The sequence below is a fragment of the Lemur catta genome, chromosome 19 (assembly GCF_020740605.2).
Source record: "Lemur catta isolate mLemCat1 chromosome 19, mLemCat1.pri, whole genome shotgun sequence".
In the NCBI taxonomy this organism is placed as follows: domain Eukaryota; kingdom Metazoa; phylum Chordata; class Mammalia; order Primates; family Lemuridae; genus Lemur; species Lemur catta.
The window spans coordinates 27,929,329-27,948,626 of record NC_059146.1 but is presented as its reverse complement, the minus strand read 5'-3'; the positions used below and the strand labels follow the sequence as shown (position 1 = coordinate 27,948,626).

Here is a 19,298-nt window from a genome sequence, read left to right as displayed (position 1 = left end):
TTGGATCCTGACCCTTTGTGAGGCGAGTGGGAGGCTTGTTGGGAAGTGTAGTCCACGGCATCGTCCGGGGAGTATGAGCGAAAGGTTAAAGACCGCACTAAAAGTATTTTAGTGCCTCTTTTATCGCCCCCAGATCCTAAGGAAGAGCCGAGGTCGATCAGCGAGTGCTGGAAAATGGAGCCAAGCACCTTCAAGTGCCTGGTGACCACATATCAGGAAAGAAAAAGTCCCCTCCCTGCCCTCCGCAGAAGACTTGGAAAATAAAATTCCCAGCGGTTTCTCAGGACACTAGTCTTCGGATACAGTCTAGCTCTTTCTAGCAATGTGGTTCGCATCAGCAAACTGAGCCGAGCGTTAAAAAGACGGAAATAGAATTTGTCTTGAACCCCTATTAAGTTTTGCGTCCTCTCACTTCCTATATTACAGGATCTGGGAGGACCCAAAACAAGGAAACCAGCCCAGCTACAAGAAGTAGCCTTAGGTTTTGCGCGCTCAATGAGTCGTCCCATTTATCGTCGCATTTATCGATTAAAAGGGTACTCCCAAAGCAAGTGTGTGTGTGTGTGTGTGTGTGTGCAAAGCAAGTGTGTGTGTGTGTGTGTGTGTGTGTGTGTGTGTGTGTGTGTGTCCTCTCCACCCCCGGAAATACTTGGAACTAGATTGAAAGCGCCTCGTGGAGTGGTGGGAAATGGAGTCTCTGGACTTCACTTTAATCCGAAACTGTCTTCATACTAACTGTCCTGCCCTTTCTGAAGCTAGAAGCATGCTCTGGCCACTCGGTTTGTTCCTGACTGCAGTTCCCAGCGGGCACAGAACCGCGTCAGGTGGTAGCACTACAGGCTTTTCAGACTACATTATCCAGAAGGCAAAGTGCGGACACCCTTCCGCTGCCTTCACAAAGCACGCGGCTACATCCCCCACGGCTCGGAGCGGGGCTTTCTGGGAGTTGTAGTTTCCCACCCAAATGGTGCCTGCTGCCCTCTGACGGCAGCTCTGAGTAGGAAAGTAAAAATTTGAGTCAAGCCCCGTGGCCTAGGGAATCCCACATGGGACCAAGAAGGTTCACAGGCGGCGAAACCGGGCAGGACAGCGGCGGTTACTTAACTGTCAGAATCCGTGGGACATGCGCAATAGGAAGCGTGTGGGCAACTGCCGTGAGAGGACTGGGGTCCCTGGGAGTTTGAGGGTGACAGTCTGAGGAAAGCTATCAGGATGTTTGTAGGGGGTGAGAACGTTCCCAGAGGGGTGCTAGAAAGGGTTATAAGTGTCTAAGAGAGGCCTGTGGGTGTCTCGAGGGACTCAGGGTCTTTGATGGTCTATAGGCACCTGAGAACAATTATTGGGGGCCGGTGGAGAAGTCTGAGGGGACTTAAGGTGTCTGTAAAAGGTCTATGGGAGACTGTGAGATATTACTGGTGACCAAGGGGATCTCTGAGCGACCTGAAGGTGTGAAAGATGGTGAGAAGCATCAGGAAGGAGTTTTGGGGGCGCTGTGGAGGTGCTGGGGGGCTACAGGTACAAAGGAGGGGTCTCTGATGGGATGAATTAATCCTGTGAAGTGTCCTGAGACATTTACAAAGGGGTTTCAACTTGGAAGCAACGATCTCAGAGGATATGGACGGGACCAAAGGTGTCGTCTTTCAGGAACATTTCAAGCCTGTAAATGGATTTAGGTGGGCGATTAAAGATTGGGGGAGCTGCCGGATTTTCAAGGCCAGATGCCGCCTGTGACATCCCACACAACCAGAATCTGGGGCAACAGGTCTGGTAGGACTGTAGTCGGACCTGGACAGCAGTTTTGGAACTGAGCACTTAGGAATCCTCGTGATGTGGTTAGAGGTGCTTTGAAGGTACTAGGGTCTGGGACTGAGGACACTAGTCAGGGTCCTTCCCCACTCCCCACAGTGACGACATCCCCTTCTCCATCACCCCACCACCAACTCTGCTGTATCTATGTTGCCAGGAAACATGCCTCATCCCAACTTCCAGAAATAGCCCAGTGGCCCCCACCCTAGGGAATGACTTACATCACCCAGGAGAGGGAGCAGTTGCCTGCAGGCCGCCACGGGAGCCTCACTTTCCTCCCAGTACCCCAGCCCTGAATCTTCTTTTCACTGCCAACCGACATCATCTGGGACCACCCACTCTGGGCTGGCAGAAGATGAGGTTTAATCGAGAGTGGGTAGCAGTTGCCAGTCAACAAACGTTCCTTCCCCCTCAGGGTTGCACAGGGTGGAGTTTTGTGGTGAAGCCAGTCCAATAGGCCCTGAGCCCTCTATTCACACTCCGTTTCTTAGTAGCTGTGTGGCCTTAGGGAAGCTCCTTCCCCTTTCTGGGCCTCAGTCACCTCACCTGCACTGAAGAGACTGGGCTTGTCTTTAAGGGCAGTTCCAGCCTAGATTCCTCCTTTTGGCTCTTTCATCCTTGATTTGAGCTCTCCAATCTCAGCCTCTAGTTTTTTACAAGCTCATTTCTCAGATCCTATGATCCTTATAGCCAGAACTGGATCCAACCATCTTGGCTTTAGGGAAAAAAATTCAAGAGTTGAAAGAACGTGGGCTTTGGCAACAGACCTCATTTGAAGTCCTGGCTCAGCCATAGGGCCCTGAAGTCACTGAAATGACCTGGTTGCCCCTACCTTGTTGGGTGTTCGAGGAGCTACAGTACTGCAGCCCCTAACTTGGCACACAGGTCAGTCAGGAGCAAGTATGATTAGTGAGCCAGTTCCTTCTCAACTTGCTGGCTGAGGGTGTTGCCATGGTTGGACCAAAAGATCGCTAAATTACCTTGCAAGGTCCACATTTCAAGAGACTGCAGGCTGGTCTCCAAAGAACTCCCAGCTTAACTCAGAGCACACCAAGAGAGTGATGAGGGCAGGGAGCTCCTGGCCTTCACCAAGAGCTAGGGTATAGGTAGGACTTCACAGAGCTAGAAGTAGGAGGACATTTCAGGCAATCAGAAGAGTGAGGGCGATGCGGTGAGAGAGAAGAGTCTAAAGAGCATCTAAGGACAAGCAGATCCCCACGGAATAGGGGAGTAGTCAGATACAGGGCCAAGGTATACCTGAGACCTTAAACATCAAGCTCTGGGGTTTCTGTGCCCCCTGAGGTCCAGAGATGGTTTCCCAGGCGAGGATTTGACCCATTCAGATGAGGTTAGGCCCTCCGGCCACAGATCCACTGGGGAGCAAGTCTAGGCCCCAACCTTCAGAATCAAGCAAAGGCTGTGGCCCTATAGTGGCTGCCCCCAGCGCCTAGGACAGATCACTGCATCCAAAGGTCCAAAGTTTTATTGTTTTGAATACATTCTCCAGCGGCCCCCCTACTTCCCTCCCCCCACCCTCAATCCCCAATACAGAATAAGGCTTGACCACAGCCACCCTACCCCACCCCAGGGGCCCCAGCTGGGAGGCAGAGGGGGCTTCCAGTTTGGTTTGAGGGCACCCCCTTTCCCATCTCCCCACCCGCCTGCCCATGGGCCAGTCCTAGGAGCAGCTGGGGTTGAAGGGGCTGGACTGGTGCTGGGGTGGGGAGTGGGAGAGGGATAGCAGGCACTTGTAGAGATTTGTGGCCCCTGGGTGGCACCCCTCTACCCTCCTCTGCCCCCCCACCCCCCCACCATGGAATTTTTGGTTCATCATAAAATTGTCCCTCCCTCCGCTGCTGTAACCTTGTGGGGTATGAGAAACCCAGGCACTCATGGCCCCTGGAGGGGCAGGGAAGGCAGGGCTGGGACTAAGGATGGCTGGGGGGCAGAAGGGAGAGGTACAAGAGGCAGAGAACAGGGAGGGAGACAAGGCTTTACTTCCTAAGCGATTGTAATAAAAAAGTTCCTGGGTGTTAAGGCCACAGCCTCAGTTCAAATATAAATTCCTCAGAATGGAGGTGGCCCCCTTAACTCCCCCCCCTCCCTCCCCCCAACACCACTTTGCCCAGAGCTTAGAAACCCACAGAGACACGGGGCAGCCCCCAGCCCTGGGCACCCACCCACCCCCACCATTTAAAAAAAAAAAAGGAAATTAAAGTTTTATACAAAATGTGGGGAGGGGAAAAGGAGGAGGCAGGGAAGAGACTAGAGAGCTGTCCTCACCTCCAGGGCATGGGGGGGTTAAGGCAGCAAAAGAAGCATGGGGGGTAGGGGGAACACGGGTCCCCTGCCCACAGCCCTCAGGAATCTCGATGTTCCAGGGACAGCTGGGCTGTGGCATGCTGGAGGTCAGAACTCACCCGCCTGGGGGTGAGGGGCCCCCCAGCCTCCCCGGGCCCCTCCCCACGCACCTTCTTGTCCTCACCCTCATCCTCAAAGCCCCCAGCAGGACCCCCACCCCCCTCCAGACGACAGTCTTCACTCCAGCGCCGCTTAAAGCGCAGCTTGAGGGGCATGCACTGAGCTGCCCCCACTGCCTCTCCGGGCTCAGGCTTGGGAGGCGCAGGTGGGGCACGGGGTGTCTTGAACACCTCGCCATCTTCCTCATCCTCATCACTGATGTCAGTCACCTCCACCTCCTCCGACTCGCCTTCCGAGATAGGCTCCACCTTGATCTGTGGTGGTGGTGGTGGCGGTGGGGCCAGCGCCCCTGCCCCCTCGGCCAGCCCGCCCGCACAACCGCTCTTGTCAGCGCCTGCCGGAGCCTTGTCCCCAGCCGCCCGCTGCCGTCGTCCTAGTGGGGGCGGCTGCAGCTTAAACTTGAATGGGGAGGAAGAGGAAGAAGAGGATGATGAAGCCGAGGAGGGGACCGGTGGGGTCTCAGGTGCCATGGGTGGCAGCGGGCACTTGTCAGGGCGCTGGGGCTGGGGCACCACCAGCCCGGGATAGTGCAGGAAGGCGCGGGGGCTGAGGTGGTAGTTGTAGACGCTTTGGGTGTGGGCCTGCAGGTACCGTTTCATGTCCTCAGGGCTGAAGGAGAAGTGGGAGCCTCCCCCTGAGCCACTGGGGCCCCCGCCACCACTGGGGTACATGGGGCTCAGCGTGGGGGAGGGTGTGTAGGCCAGGTGGGTGGGGGTCATGGGCAGAGCCGGTGAGAGTTGAGGGGGTAGCAGGGAGCCAGGCCCGGCCAGAGGTGACACAGGGAAGGGGCTGAGGGGTTCAGGGCCACCCCGGGGCCGGGGGTAGACACGGAAGACGCCAGGGTCATGGGGCAGGCGGGCCAGCGGGGGCCCTCGGAAGGCACCCAGCTCCGGAGGGCCGGGTGGCCGGGCCCGGGGGTCCTCTCCCAGTGGCTCCTCCAGCTCTGATGTGCCATCACTACAGTCACTGACTGAGCCTCGGCCCAGGCGGCGGGCCACCACAGCCGAGAAGAGGGAAGATGAGGATGAAGAGCAGGCTGGTGGTGAACGAGGGTCCTCGGTGGGGGACAGCACCTCGGAGGGCGTTGAGGGAGGGAAACGGAAGTGGCTGCCACCTGATGGCACCGGTGGGGCGCTCTGGGGCACTGCACCCCCTGGCAGGAGAGGGGAGACATGGTATCAAGGCCCTTGGCCTACCTGGGACATGCACACAGACCCTCTCCTCCCTCAGAGGCCATGCCCACTATCCCCGGCACTCACCAGCCAACCCCACATCGATGAAAGGATAATTAACCAGCACCAGTTTGTTGAAGTTGAACTTGTAGGTGAACCGTTTCCCCTTGGTCTTGTGCAGGATGCGTTTGTTGTAGTAATAGCTGCAGGTGAGAGATACCACTGGGATGGTCAGGTATGGGGGACTCGGGTCTGGACTCCATGCCTGGACACACACTTAGGTGCAACTTGCAAAGGGCAGCCAAGAAACACGGGCCACCAGAGAAATCAAGTGCCCGGAAGGTGGGGACCAGCTCTGCCCTTAGGTCTGGGGCCAGACTAGAGGCTCCACTGATGACTATATTTTCTTCTCAGGACACCTGTGTCATCAAGGGGGTCAGAGAAGGACTAGGACTAGCCCAAGGTCACACAGCTAGGATGTAGCAGAGCTAGGAGCCAAACCCAAAGCTGTTCCCCTGGGTGAGGGGCTTCCCAACAGGTGGGGGCTGTCCACATCTGCTCAGGGGCCCCCAGCCCTCCTCACCGCAGGGCCCGGCTCAGCTTGTCGTAATTCATCTGGGGCTTGCACTTGCGGACACCCCAGAGCCGGGCCACCTCGTCAGGGTCCTTGATGACGAATTCCCCGTAGTCCCCCTGCCAGGCGATGACGCCCTGGTACTCCTCCTTCCGCAACAGCTCCAGGATAAAGTGCCACAGCTGGATCTGCCTCGAGCCAGGGGACGACTCGGGCTTGTAGGCCCAGTCCGGGAAGGCAAATCCTGGGGACAGGAGGCAGGGAGTGGCCCCAGGTCAGGATGCCAAGTCCGGGTCTCTGGGCCCCATCCCAGGGTCTACCTTCTGCCTCGCCCTCAACGTGGGGAAATCTGTCTCCCCTCAGCCAAGTCAGGACTTGGGTTAGAAGACAGTGTGTGTCTGTCTGTGTGAGGGGGCTAGACAGGAGCTGGGGGGAAGGGAAGCTGGAGCCTGCTCCGGCGACACCGGGAGAAACAGGAAACCGTCGGCGGCGGGTCCCGGGGCCAGTGCCAGGGGGCCAGGCACCAAGCCAGGCCGGCGGGCAGGGCTGCCAGTGGGGGAGGGGCAGGAAGGGGCACACGTGGCCAGCTGGGTTGGGGTGCAGCCCCCCAATCCACCCCGACTACCATTCAGAACCAGTTGTACCCCCCAGTCTCCTTCTTAGGAATATACACTGTCCTTCCCCCCAAGACCTGACAAGCCCCTACTCCCACCCAGGACCAGAGAGGATTTTTTTTTCTTAAAAGGACCAGGAGGGGTGGGGTGGCTGGTTGACGATGAGGTCAGCGCTTGCACACACAGAGGCTTCTGTCTTCCCTGGAGAGTGAAACCCAGACTGTCTGAGTGGGCCCCCCCCCAAGCCCTGGACCCTCTGAGTTGCGCTGCCCTCCCCAGACCCAGGCATCCAGGCCTAACCTGGCTGGAGGGGCCCCAGCCCGGGCCTTGAGACCGAGCAGGCACTGCTGGAGCTGTCGCCCTCTTCCCACTTCTGCCTTCTCATCCTCAGCTTCTCCCCTGCCCACCTGCCTGCCCGCCCCCAGCATTAACCTTGGGTAGAGGTTGGTGGTGGGCTGGCTGGTCCCTGGAGGGGGTGGGCAGCCTGGGGTGGGGGGGTGGGGGGGCTGCGGTTGTTGTCATTTCCCAAACCCCCGGGTAATCAGGGGCCATCAATAATTCAGCACTAGGCAGCCGGTAATGGAGGGGTGGGAGGAGGGAAAGAGGAGGAAAGGAAGGAGGGGGAAGCCAGGGCAGGGGCCCTGGTGCCACTAGAGAGAGAAGGCCAAGGTGGATAGCTAAAGATGGGCGGGGTCCCAAGTCCCAGTCAGGCCTTAAGGGTCAGTCTCCCTTCCTTGGTCTGTGCTCAAGCAGGTACCAACCCGGCCTGCAGGCAACACTGAGCCTCCCTCAGACTCCACCCCAGTCTGGAATCCAACAGGGGATCCCTCCGCTTCGGAACATAGGGGATCTGTAGTTCCTGCTCCCACAAGGACCATCCCCTCCAAATGCAGAGCTCACTGTCCCTCACAGGACCCAGGCCCCTGATCCCTGGCCCTGGGTAGACTGGGATGGCCAGTATGGCATTCCCTACCCAGTCCCTGTCCCATTCAGAAATCTCAGCCTCAAACCAGCCAGCCCCTCAGGGCTCCAGGAATATGACCTCCAGCTGTTCTCAGACAGGAGTCCTATACCAGCAGGCCCTATTCCATTTACAAGCAACAGCCCCTGACAATCCCTCCAGGGACCCCCTAGCCCATAACCCCATCCATCTCTTGGGAATCCAGGTGTTCACCCTGTTATCGTCACCTTCCTAGAGAATCCAGGTCCCTGGGTCTCCCTCCCAGCCCAGAGGCCTTTGGAACCCAGGTGACCAAATCACCAGCTCCCTGTACCCTCACACGCCCCTCCAAAAAGCTCCTGGACCCCCTCAGGGCACAAAGTGCCATGCTACTTCCACCTCAGCCCCAATCTGGCTCCAGACCCAGGAGGGGGGCTGAAGCCCCTGAGACATCAGTATGGGGGTGGGGGGGGTTGCTGACTTCCACCCTCCCCCCAAAATTAAAGCCACCCTTCCCAGCCCACCCGCCCCAGCCTCCGTGTCCCGGTAACCAGGCAACGTGTGTGCAGCGACAGTCCTGGGAGCGGGGGAGCAGAAGGCTAAAAATAAACTTTGCAGAAGAGAGGGAGTGAGAGAGACTACATGCAACACAAAGGGAACTCGGAAAGGAGGTGGGGGGGCTCTGGAAAGGCCTCAAGCCGCATTCTGGGAGCTGTCCCAGGCCCCCTTGTTAACCCCCTTTCCTGAGCAAACCCCCCTTCGGGGCCTGGACCCTGGCTCTCACTCCTGGCAGAGACCCTTCCCCACTCCCAGGCCCACCCCAATGCCAGCTTTCCTCATCGGTCACAGCATACACGAGGGCCTGTTCCCAGCTTTCAGGGGGGAGTCTGAAGGGGGGGTGACGTCAGGGTGTCTCAATGGGGCTCTGTTCCCCAGGCCTTGGAGCCAGGAGCCAGGCACGGGCAAGGGGAGCATGTGTGAGTGTGTTGTGTATGCGTCCACGTGCTTAAAACAGGGAAACACCGGACCTGCACCAAGGAAGCTTGGGGGTACAGGACCTCTGGATCATGGGGGCCCAGTAAGGCAGGGAGGGAGCAGCCACACTGAGAGCAAAACTGCCAGACAGGGTACAGAAGTGGCAGCAGACAGACAGGAAGGGATGGGATGGCAGGGTCCCAGAGGCACACCTGGGTCCCACAGAGGCGGGGTAGGGATTCTCCCAGGCAGACTATGAAAGCCTGGGGGGACAGAACTCTTGGGCACCCCCCAACTTCACTGACTGCCCGAACTTTTTCTAAGCCACTATGGGGGTCGGAAGGGAGGAGTGATGATAGAGGAAGAACACGCTGGCATCCTGGGGGGCCCTACCACCTCCCCCACTCCAGGCAGCCCTCTATGGCGCCAGAGCCGGGAAGAAAACAGGAAGTGGGAAACAGCCACGGCAGAGGAGAGAGGGGCCGGGATGGAGGATCGGATGGAAGGGTGCTAGCGGCAGGCCGGGAGGCAGACTGAAAGATGACCGAGCGTAAGGCCATTCCAGGGCCCCCGCCCCTCCCCCTCCCCTAGCCAGAGAACCCACACACTGGTCGGCCCCCAGACAGGGTTGGGGAAGCGGCTCAGCCGGTCCCATCAGGCCAAGGCCCTTCGCAGGGAGGGAAAATGAGGCGGGGTTGTCTGGGCGCCTTGGCCCCCTCCTCGGGCGAGGGGAAGCTCCTGCTGCCCCCAGGGCTCAGCATGCCAGGAGCTAGTGAAAGCCGGGCAGTATGTGGGGCGCACGTGACTGACCCTACTGCACTCCGCACCCCTGCCCCACTCCCAGCCCCCCTCCTCGGCCCCAATCCCCTGCCGCTGAAGCCCAGCTCGGAGCCCTTTAAGAGCCGCCCCCACCGGCCGAGCAGGGGAGTGGAGTGGGGTGGGGTGGGTGGGCCGGTCGGGGCACACACCCGCACACAGGAGCCCTAGCCGCGGCCGCCGCCGGGGGAAGGAAACAAGTTTGAACAGCGGCGCCCGGCCCCCTTCCCCCTCCCCCGTCCCCGCCCCGGGCCGGATTCCGACGGGGTAGACGGGCAGGGGGCGGCTAGGACCCCTCCCCCTGCACGCTCGGGCGCAAAGTCCAGCCCGCCCGAGCCCGGGGGCGGCGGGGGGAGGGGAGGGGGGAAAGTCCGAGTGGGAGGGGGGGTTAATCCCGCCGCCCCCCGACCGCCGACTGAGGGGGGAGGGGAACCTTGGCCCCTTAAGGAGGAGCAAGTTAGCGGGGGAAAGAGGGGCGGAGGAAAAGACGGCCCGCTGAAAGAGAAGAGCTGGATCAGGGAGGGGGGGTCGAGGGGGGGGGGGCCTCTGCGTCCCCCTTACCTTCCCCACCCTCTTCAACCCCGGGCCCCCGGCGGCGCGAGAGGAGGGTACCCAGGTCTCCCCGGAGCCACCTTAAAGCAGCGCGTTCTAAGGTCGGAAACAAAAAGTTCCTTTTTCGAACGTTCGGGCTGCGCTTTGGAACTTTGCGACTCCGCGAGGGCGGGGGAACGAGGAGCCGGCGGAGACGGGCGGGGGAGGGGCAGCGCACCCGGGACCCCGAGTCCTGGGCTCCCCACTCACGCCCTCCTCCTAGAGGCCATCCCGTATCCCTCGCTAACCTGGTGCGGGGCACGCGCCGCTGTGAAGGTCATGGGCCGGACCGCGCAGCGCGGAACCGGGGATAGCGGGCCCAGTGGACAGCCACCCCCCCGCCCTGCACACGTCCCGGCCCCCAGAGTGCAACGTGACAGAGCAGCGGGGAAGCACCTCGCCACCCCCGTGATCCCGGGAGCGGGGGACACCCTAGCTTGCGGGGTCCCGGGAGGGAGAGAGGACCACGACTCGCAGCACCCACACCACTCCGCCCGGAGCCTGGAATCGGGGGTCCCAGGCAGCAAACCCCACTAGCGCCGCAAGAAGCAACAGGTCTTAAGTGCTTGGGGGTCCCCCAGAACTGGGGATCACTCGGGCTCCCCTGGACCCCTTTAGCCCCCCCAAAGTTTCTCCACCCGGTTTCCCGGGGCAACAAGTCTCCCCCACACGTGCTGCCCCCGCCCCCACCTGTGTCCGCCGGGGTCTTCATGCTGGGGGGCCCGGGGCGAGGCGCCCCGACTCCGGGCCGTGGCTCCCGGCGCCCGCGCTGCCCCGTCCCGTCCCGCGCCCGTCGGGCCGCCCTCGCCGCCTCACCCGGCCTCGCCTCTCAGAGCCTCTCCCCTCCCCGCCGCCGCCTCCCGGGTTAATATCGCACTCCGGGGCCGGGACGCCCACGCCCCCCGGCCGGCGACGTCACCGCCGCGTCGCCATGGAGACACAGTGCCCGCCCCCTCCCCGCTCACTCACACACACGCTCGCCGGCGCGCAGCCACTGAGGACCGGCCGGCGCTGGGCTTAAAGGAGCCGCGCGGCGGGGGAGGGAGGAAGGAGGGGGTAGGGGTGGGATGGGGTCCCGGGGGTCGTGACCCTTCTCGGAGGCTCCAAGTCTGCAGATAACTTAAGTCCCAGGCAGTCACTACCTGCTGCCCCTCCTCCTCTCCTGCCCACTGCGGACTCCAGAGTTTCTTGTGGGAGCTTGTAAGGGGGAAGGGGAAGCCTTCAGAGGGGGTCAGAAACTTTTGTGGGAAGGGGATATGAACCTTTGGGGAGGAAACAGAATCTTCTCTGCAGGGGGGGCGCGATCAGGACCTTGGAGGATGATTAAGACCACAGTATTTCCCAGCCTGACCTTACCCAGCCCCCCCAACCCTGAGCCTGAATGGGGGCAGCTGTCCAGGGGCGGGGTGGAATGGGTGGGAAGCATTTCCCAGCATCGGAAACGGGGAGGCGGCTGTGTCCTCCGCTCCTGTGGGGATGGGGTCTTGGCCTTCGTGATAGCCCTAGTCCAGCTGGGGAGGAAGTGACCAAAGGGAATGCATTTGGGAGCCCCCCCCCCCATACCGTCCCCAGGCTGCAGCTGTCCTGGGGACAAGGCTGGCGCCGGAGGTCCCCCCACCTCCAGTCCACCACTAGGGCAGGGGGTTCCGGAGGTGGGGCCAGGATACGAGGGGGCGACCAAAGTCTGAACAAATGTGCTCCCAAGGGACACTGGGGGTCACCAGGAGAGAGGAAGACAGGGCTTAAGAGCGAAAACCAGAGCGTAGGGAAGTGTTAAGTCTCTGTTCTCCGCTGCAGCCGGGAGGGAAGGATGGAGCCCGAGCCTCCGGGAAACAGGAAATCAGAGTGCAGATCTGCTGGAGGCAGCCAGTCGGCAGCAGGGTAGAGGGCACACAGAAGCAATATTCACACCAGGGCCTGGGAACAGAGTCTCAAAAAAGACTCTGAGGTACCAAAGGAGGGGAGGATGGGGGGGGGGAGACTGAAACCCAGAAGATGGGCAGGGAGAGAGAGACAGACAAGTCACAGGGAGGGAAGGCCTGCAGGGGTCCAGGCTCTGTGTTCTTAGGGCTTCCAGCCCGGTCTCCTCTCTTGCTGGGTTCCTAGTCCGCCTTAGACCAGCTCCTCACCAGTGCCTCAGAAAAAGTCTCAGGCCTCCTCCTTGGGGACACCAAGGCCTCCAGGGAAGCATCACCCCCCTGGGGAATTATGTAACCTTGCCTACGGACAGTGCAGCTCCCCCACGGATATTGTAACCCTCTGGGAGCAGTGTGGTCCAGCAATAATAATCATTATTGTTAGAATAACAGCTCCCGAATTCCGAGTGTTCATGATGTGCCAGGCACTGGGCCAAGCATTGTCAGGGACATCTTCTCGTTTAATACTCATGAAATCCCAGTGAAGGGAATCACTGTTGTTATCCCCATTTACAGATTAACAAAGTGAGGCTCTGACAGGGGAAATCAGTCTGCCAAAGTCCTGTAGCCTGGAAGTATTGGAACCAGGATCTAACCCAGATCTATCCAATTCCAAACTACCACACTTAAGCATTATGCTTTACTATTAATACCCCCTTTACTGCCCTCCCCCAAAAAGATAATGCAAAGTTTCAAAGCTAATAGATCAGTTATCAACCCCAGTGACCCCCACCCTCCCACCAGCAAGACAGACACCTGGATTGCAACCCTGACTCTGCTATTTCCAACTACATAGAGCATGTGAGTTCACCTCTTTGAGCCTCAGTTTCCTCATCTGTAAAATGGGGATATTAATAGACCCTACATGATGAAGTTATTGTGAGAAATCAAAGATGTGAAATCAGGGATGTGAATAAATACTGGTAATAATTATTAACAGAGTGAATTCTATACCCTATGAATAATGTGAGCACCCCTTTTCCTACAGACAGTAAACATACAGCACTGACAGTGTGAAATTGCCTGTTAATGTCATAATCCCACCCTGACCCAGATGGACAGCTCAAACCCACTGTTTGTATGAAACACGGTCATGGATGGTGGGCATGCCTCATGGGAGAGTCCCTAGTGAAAATGTCCACTGGGCCTTGTGACTTTGGTGGTTTGTGCAAACCTGTCCATGGATATTGTAACCTTCCAGGAGTCCGTGTGATTCTACCACAGAAATGTGGACCCTCTTGGATAATTCAGTTGCCTCATGAACACTGAGACTCACCCCCAGAGATGACAGACCCACTTACTGTGTGAAACACCCAGATTTTGTGAATTTGGGATAGAAACTATTCGTCACCACTGGCTATTCCTTGAAGACACGCCATCTAACCAAGGCCATTTCAGCTCCAGTAAACAAAGGGACCCCCCCACCCAAGCTATGAAAAGCCTCCAAAAATACCCCTGGGGCTGGTGAAAAGTGCAGCCTCGCATGGACTCAGGATCTGCGTGCAATGAACCATGCAAACACTGTATGCAGAGAGCAACTCTGTGCAGACAGTGAGGATGTCCCCGTTGCTTGGACCTGGTAGTTCTTCCAGTTTACTACGCTGACACAGATAACATTTATCCTACCATTGTCAGGCAAAGGCATGGACAAGCCCTGACCCCACAGAAGTCAAACATTTAACAGACTTGTCATCTGACTCCTGAAAAGGAAACTATGTAGACAATGTAAATCATAATCGCAACCCACCCATCGGCCCTATGAGAAATAATAAACCATTAAGACCCTAAGAGTATTGTACTTACCTTAGAAGTAGTATGATCCACTGCATGTAGACAATGTAGCCACTATAAACAGTGTGACTGGAGAGTGTAACCTCAATAGAGTATCACTCTTTCTCGTCTCCCTGACCTGAAAAGCTAAAGGCCCTTTTCTTTTTCTTTCTTTCATTTTTTTTTGAGACAGTCTCACTCTCTTACCTGGGCTAGAGTGCCGTGGCGTCAGCCTAGCTCACAGCAACCTCCAACTCCTGGGCTCAAGCAATCCTCCTGTAAAGGCCCTTTTCTTTCTTTCTTTCTTTCTTTTTTTTTCATTTTATTTTTGCTAAGCACCCTATAACACACCACATGCTACCTAATATACTGCATAACCTTCTAGCAGGGGTAGATGACCATAACTGAGTTATTTTTTCATCAATCAGGAAAATGCTTCCTTAATCAATATCCTCCAAACCCTTTGTTTGACACATAGTAACGATTCACTCCAGAGAGGTGCCTATCTCTTGCCATCAAACTCCAGTGATATAAATAACGGGCAACCCTCTTTTCCTTGTCCCCGTTTGTGAACTTGTTGATGTGCCCAACACCGTTGATGTGGCCACTCCGGACATGACCAAGCACGCAGTGGTGATGGCAATTCTGGGGAGAATTTCGAACCACATCTCAGCACAGTTACCTAAGCCAAAACCCTACTTCAGGCCTCCTTAAAGGTGACTGGACTTCTGGGCCCTCTCTTCTCCTCCGTCTATACTTGTCCCCTTGATGGGCGCCACCAGTCCTGTGGTGGACATACCATCTCCATGCTAATTACACCCACATTTCTATCTCTGGCTCACGACTCTCCCCTGAACTCCAATCTAGCACATCCAACTGCCTCAGCAGTGTCTGTCTACATTTGGATTTCTCGAGCTTGCCAAATCAAAAATGGTCTTCCTGAGCTCCCCCAAACTGCTGCCCCCACAGTCTTCCCTATTTTGCTGATTGCTCAGGCTGAATACCTTGGAGTCATCCTTGTCTGCTGTCTCTCCTCTGACATTCAATCTGAAGGGAACTCCCATCAGCTCTACCTTTAGCGATTCCAGAATCAGCTAATCACCACCACCGCTACCACCACCCCTGGTCTGGCGGCTCCTCATTGGCCTCCCCACTGCCACTAGCTGCTGCAGTCTGTGCTCTACCTGGAGTCAGAGGGCTTCTAGTAAACCAGACTGCATCTATTTGCTGCCCAAACCTTTTAGTGACCCCTCTGCTCACTAGGAGTGAAAGTCAACTTGCATGGCCTGTGAGGTCTTCCCCTGACCTCACCTCTCACCTTCCTCCTTCACTAGCACTCCAGCTACACTCAGCCCCCTTGCTAGCCCTCCAACATGGCAGGCATATTTCTGCCTCAGGGATTTTGCCTATGCTGTTCTATATGACAGGAAGGCTTTTCCCCAAGACATCTGTCCCTCATCCCCTTCAAAAAACCACCTTCCCAATAAGACTCTGCCTAATCACTCTGTTGTAAATTGCAGCCCCCTTTCTAGAGCCCTGTGTCCCCTTCTACACCCTATTTTCTCCATAGCACTTATCCTTACCTGACATACATTTCCATAATGTATTTCCTTGTTGACCAAATCCCTCCTGTATAATGTTAGCTCTAAGAGGGCAAAGATTTTTTTTCCTGGTTTGGTGCCTACAGTATCCCAGAGCCTGGCAATCTATAATGAATAAGTTCAATTTTGGACAGTGAACCCCCGAATACCCAATATAATCCCAATACCTGTGAGCCCATACACACACACAGAGACCCTCCTGGACGCTTAATGCCAGTGCAACCTCCTGGACAGTAGGAACCCAATGTGAACTCCATGAACACAGGAAACCCCCATAGAGGGGATAATTATCCTACTGAATGTCAGCAACACAAACACAGGAATTTGGTCTATTTTCTTCACTGCCTTCACGAGTGCCTAGAACAGTGTCTGTCACAAAATAGGCTGGAAATATGTATTTGCTGAAGTGAGCTGAGTCCACATTTAGCTGGTCTAACCCCACAAACAGTATGAAACCATACAGATGGCACGATGTCCGTAACTGAGAGAAACCACCATATATAGTGTGACTCTCATATGGACAGTGAGTCCCAAATAGCACAACACCCACAGTGTGAACCCCAATATAAGCACTATGACCCTCATAAATGCCATACAAATAGGGTGACCCCCATAAGTGGTTGCCCATATGACAGGGAAACCCACATAAAACCCCATACTATTCCCTCATGAGTGTGATCTACTACAGAGGCAGTATAACTTCTTTAACATTGTGTGAATTTCTCTGTTAACAGGGTTAACTCCTATAACCAGGGTAAACCCATATGCACAGTGTAGACAACCACATAAACAGGGTCCCTTCCATAAGCAGTGTGACTCTTCATGTGGACAGGGTAGCCCCATAATAGACATGACCTTATGCGGTATAACCCATGGACACTGAGCTCCCACATGGACAGTGCCACTTGCCTGGAGGGACGACCAATGGGTACACTATAGACTGTGAACAATATAGACTCATCAATGGGTACAACAGACCCCAATGTTGGATTGGTATGTCAGTTTCATTAAGTTTCCCATGGACAGGTAGAAACTCCCATGTTCCATTGAAACCCTCTGGGCCTTTGTAACCTTCATAAAATTATATGATCCCCCCCCAAAGTCTTCATTCTCCCACAAAAAGTTATCCAGCACCCCTTTTATACACACACAAATTAAGACACTATGACTTCCTCAAAGCTAGTACATCCTGTCATGGACAATGAGGTCCCTAGTAAAGGTGAAGAAATGGTGACGTCCAGAAGGGCAGGGACTTTGCAGGGTCCAATGCAGGACAGGACACATAAAACACACAACTCCTATTTATTGAGCACTTACTAAATGCAAAGCCCTGGGTTAAACATCTCATTTCCTGCTCACCTCAACTTCATGAGGTAGATTCTCTAATCATCCCCACTAGACTATAATGCCTCCTGATGCATTGATAAATGTCCCACAGATATGCTGAATCCTGGAATCCTTCCAAAAAAGTACCACCACCACCAACAGAACACACACAAACTATGGAAAAGGTTACCAATGAGATTGTGACAGCATAACCTCCAGGTAGTGGTAAACTTCTTAGTAACAATAATTACTACAATAGCTAACATTTTTTGAGGACTAACTCGCTTATACTGTTCTAAATGCTTTGCACATGTTAAGTCATTACATCTTCATAACAACCTTGTGCCTTAGGGTTCTTCTTTTTCTTCTTCTTTTTAATCTTAGAGACAGGGTCTTGCTATGTTGCCCAGGCTGGAATGCAGTGGCTATTCACAGATGTGGTTATAGTGCACTGCAACCTTGAACTCTTGGCCCCAAGTTCTTCTTGCCTCAGCCTCCTTAGTAGCTGGGACTACAGGTGTGCATCACCACGCTTTTTTTTTTTTTTTTTTTGGTTCTATTGCTTAACCTTAGGGTTCTTTTATTATCCCCTTTTACAAGGGTGGAAATCTCAAGGCACAGAGGGATTAAGTAACTTTCCCAAAGTCACACAGCTGGGAAGGAGCCCAGGTGGGATGTGACCCCAGATAGTCTGCCTTAAAGATTGTGCTATCCTGCCTCCTGCAACATCACCCCTTGGCCCCACATGACAGTGTAATTTCAATGAACTGTGTAACTAAGTTAACTATGGTTTATATAATTCTCCCAGGGGCAGGGTACAGCTCCCTGTGCACACTTTTCCTCAAAGACAGGGGAAATAGGCCTTGGACAGTGAATTCCCACTGACAGGTCTCCTTCATGCATGGTATAACTCACGTGAGCAGTGGGGAATCCCTGTGTGGACATTATAAATTCACCACAGCCAGAGACAATCCCGAGCTGACAATGGAGACCCCTTTTCACCACAGCAGACGCTCCCTAGGCAGGGTGAGTTCCTTTGTGGAGAGCATAGACCTCCCCCCACAGTCTAATTCTCCCTGACACTTGATGCAAACTGATTGGGGAACATGAAGCCCCATCGTAATCAATGGAAATCTCCCCCAAACACAACTTTAGCTTCCACAGGCAACGGTGAACTCCTGCCCAGAACCAGCCTCCCCACAGACTGTGTAATCTTCATATCCATGACAAAGTGAACACAGACAGGGCACATCTCCATGCATGGGGAACTTTCTGTGGCTGCTATGAACCCCCTTTTGTGATAGCATAAACCACTCCCCAAGCCTCTATCTAAGTGGGCAGTGTGGGCTCTCTTGAGTGAACATTTTCTCCAGACCCAGCATCTACCCAATGTGCACATTATAAACTGCCTTGTAAAATTTCTCTCAACTCTGGGTCCACCCAATATGAAAGTATGAACTGTCTTTTACAATAATAAAATAGTCATAATAATGTAAGATTGTATAAATGATAATATAATAGCATAAGTAATAGTATAATCTTCCTTGAGTGTGAACTTCTTGTGGCCAGAGAATTTCCCCCACTCTCAAGGCAAATCCTGTGTGGACAGTGGGCCTTTCCCATGAATAATGTAAATGTCCTTTGTAGTCAGTGAACCCCATTGGACAACTGATATGTCTTCCATACCCTGTGTGAACTAGCCCCATGCCATAGTACACTCTTTCACAGGTAGTGCAAATATTCCGTGGACAGTATGATCTGCAATAGGCTAGATGCACTTTCCTCACACCTGGTGTGATTCCCGTGTGGATACTAGGAACCGATCACAGGCAAAAGAAACCTTCCCAGCGGCCAGTGTGCATTGCTCCCCATATCTTCAGACCAGGGCAAATACAATGTGGAGTCTATAGGTGCATGGCAGACAGGTTCATATCTAATGTAAACCCCGTATTTGGGCAGCAGGCATCTACTACCGACAGGGTACATCCCTCTCTTCCTCACCCCCGGCGTGACACCATCCCCCATCTCTAAAAATCTCCCTCTGCCAGGTGTGAACACCCACAAAGTGTAGCTCTCCACGGAATGCATCGTGAAACCCTCACGAAGCGCTGCATTTCCCCATCTCGTGCCTCCCCCCAATGCCTAGGGAGGCTTTCAGAAAACTGCGCTGTCCTAAATGTCAAACTTTTGGAAGAGGTGACTTGTTCCCAGGGCCCCCAAGCCCCAGGCCGCGCGCGTTGCCTACACCGCAGCGCGCGCCACCCCACAAGAGCGCGTTCTCTCCCCTCCCGGTGGCAACAGGGCTTTCCGCGGGGCCGCGCCAGACTTTTCGAGACCGTCGATTGGTCGTACTCACGGCCACCCGATAACCAATCAAGCGGTGGAAAGGTGACATCACTAGTTCTCCTCCCCTCCCCCCACCCCAAACTTCCCTACTCCGGCTACCGGCAGCGACAACCACGTGGGGGAGGGGTAAGAGAGTAGAACCGGTGAGGTCATTGCACCGCCCCGGCCGCTGCTGATTGGCTGCGGGGCTCGCGGGTGGCGGTTGGCTGCTCCTCGCACCTCCCCCTCGTGCCGCTACCGCTGCCACTGAGAGGAGCCACCGGCGACGCCAGAGCCAGGAATCCGGGTGAGTTGGGGCCCTGGGTCTAAGATACTCCTTGTGTCCAGTGAGAGTCACGATGAACTGCCCTTTTCGACTTTTTCTCCTCGC

The 19,298-nt window shown here is 55.5% G+C and overlaps 1 protein-coding gene across 1 annotated transcript; it reads right to left on the bottom strand.

The window, feature by feature from the left end:
* Positions 1 to 3,273: 3,273 nt before the first annotated feature.
* Positions 3,274 to 10,860, bottom strand: ERF (ETS2 repressor factor). Its single transcript, XM_045531577.1, has 4 exons — positions 10,660 to 10,860; positions 6,043 to 6,277; positions 5,547 to 5,662; positions 3,274 to 5,440 (listed from the first exon to the last, which is right to left on the bottom strand). The coding sequence occupies exons 1-4, from the start codon at positions 10,679 to 10,681 to the stop codon at positions 4,167 to 4,169; spliced, it is 1,647 nt and encodes a 548-aa protein (XP_045387533.1). The 5' UTR covers positions 10,682 to 10,860; the 3' UTR covers positions 3,274 to 4,166.
* Positions 10,861 to 19,298: the final 8,438 nt, after the last annotated feature.

Coding starts and splice junctions, on each gene's coding strand:
- ERF (XM_045531577.1), bottom strand. CDS start 10,681: ATGAAGACCCCGGCGGACACAG. Junction 6,278..10,659: donor GAAGACCCCGGCGGACACAG/GTGGGGGCGGGG, acceptor TCCTGTCCCCAG/GATTTGCCTTCCCGGACTGG. Junction 5,441..5,546: donor CATCGATGTGGGGTTGGCTG/GTGAGTGCCGGG, acceptor CTCTCCTGCCAG/GGGGTGCAGTGCCCCAGAGC.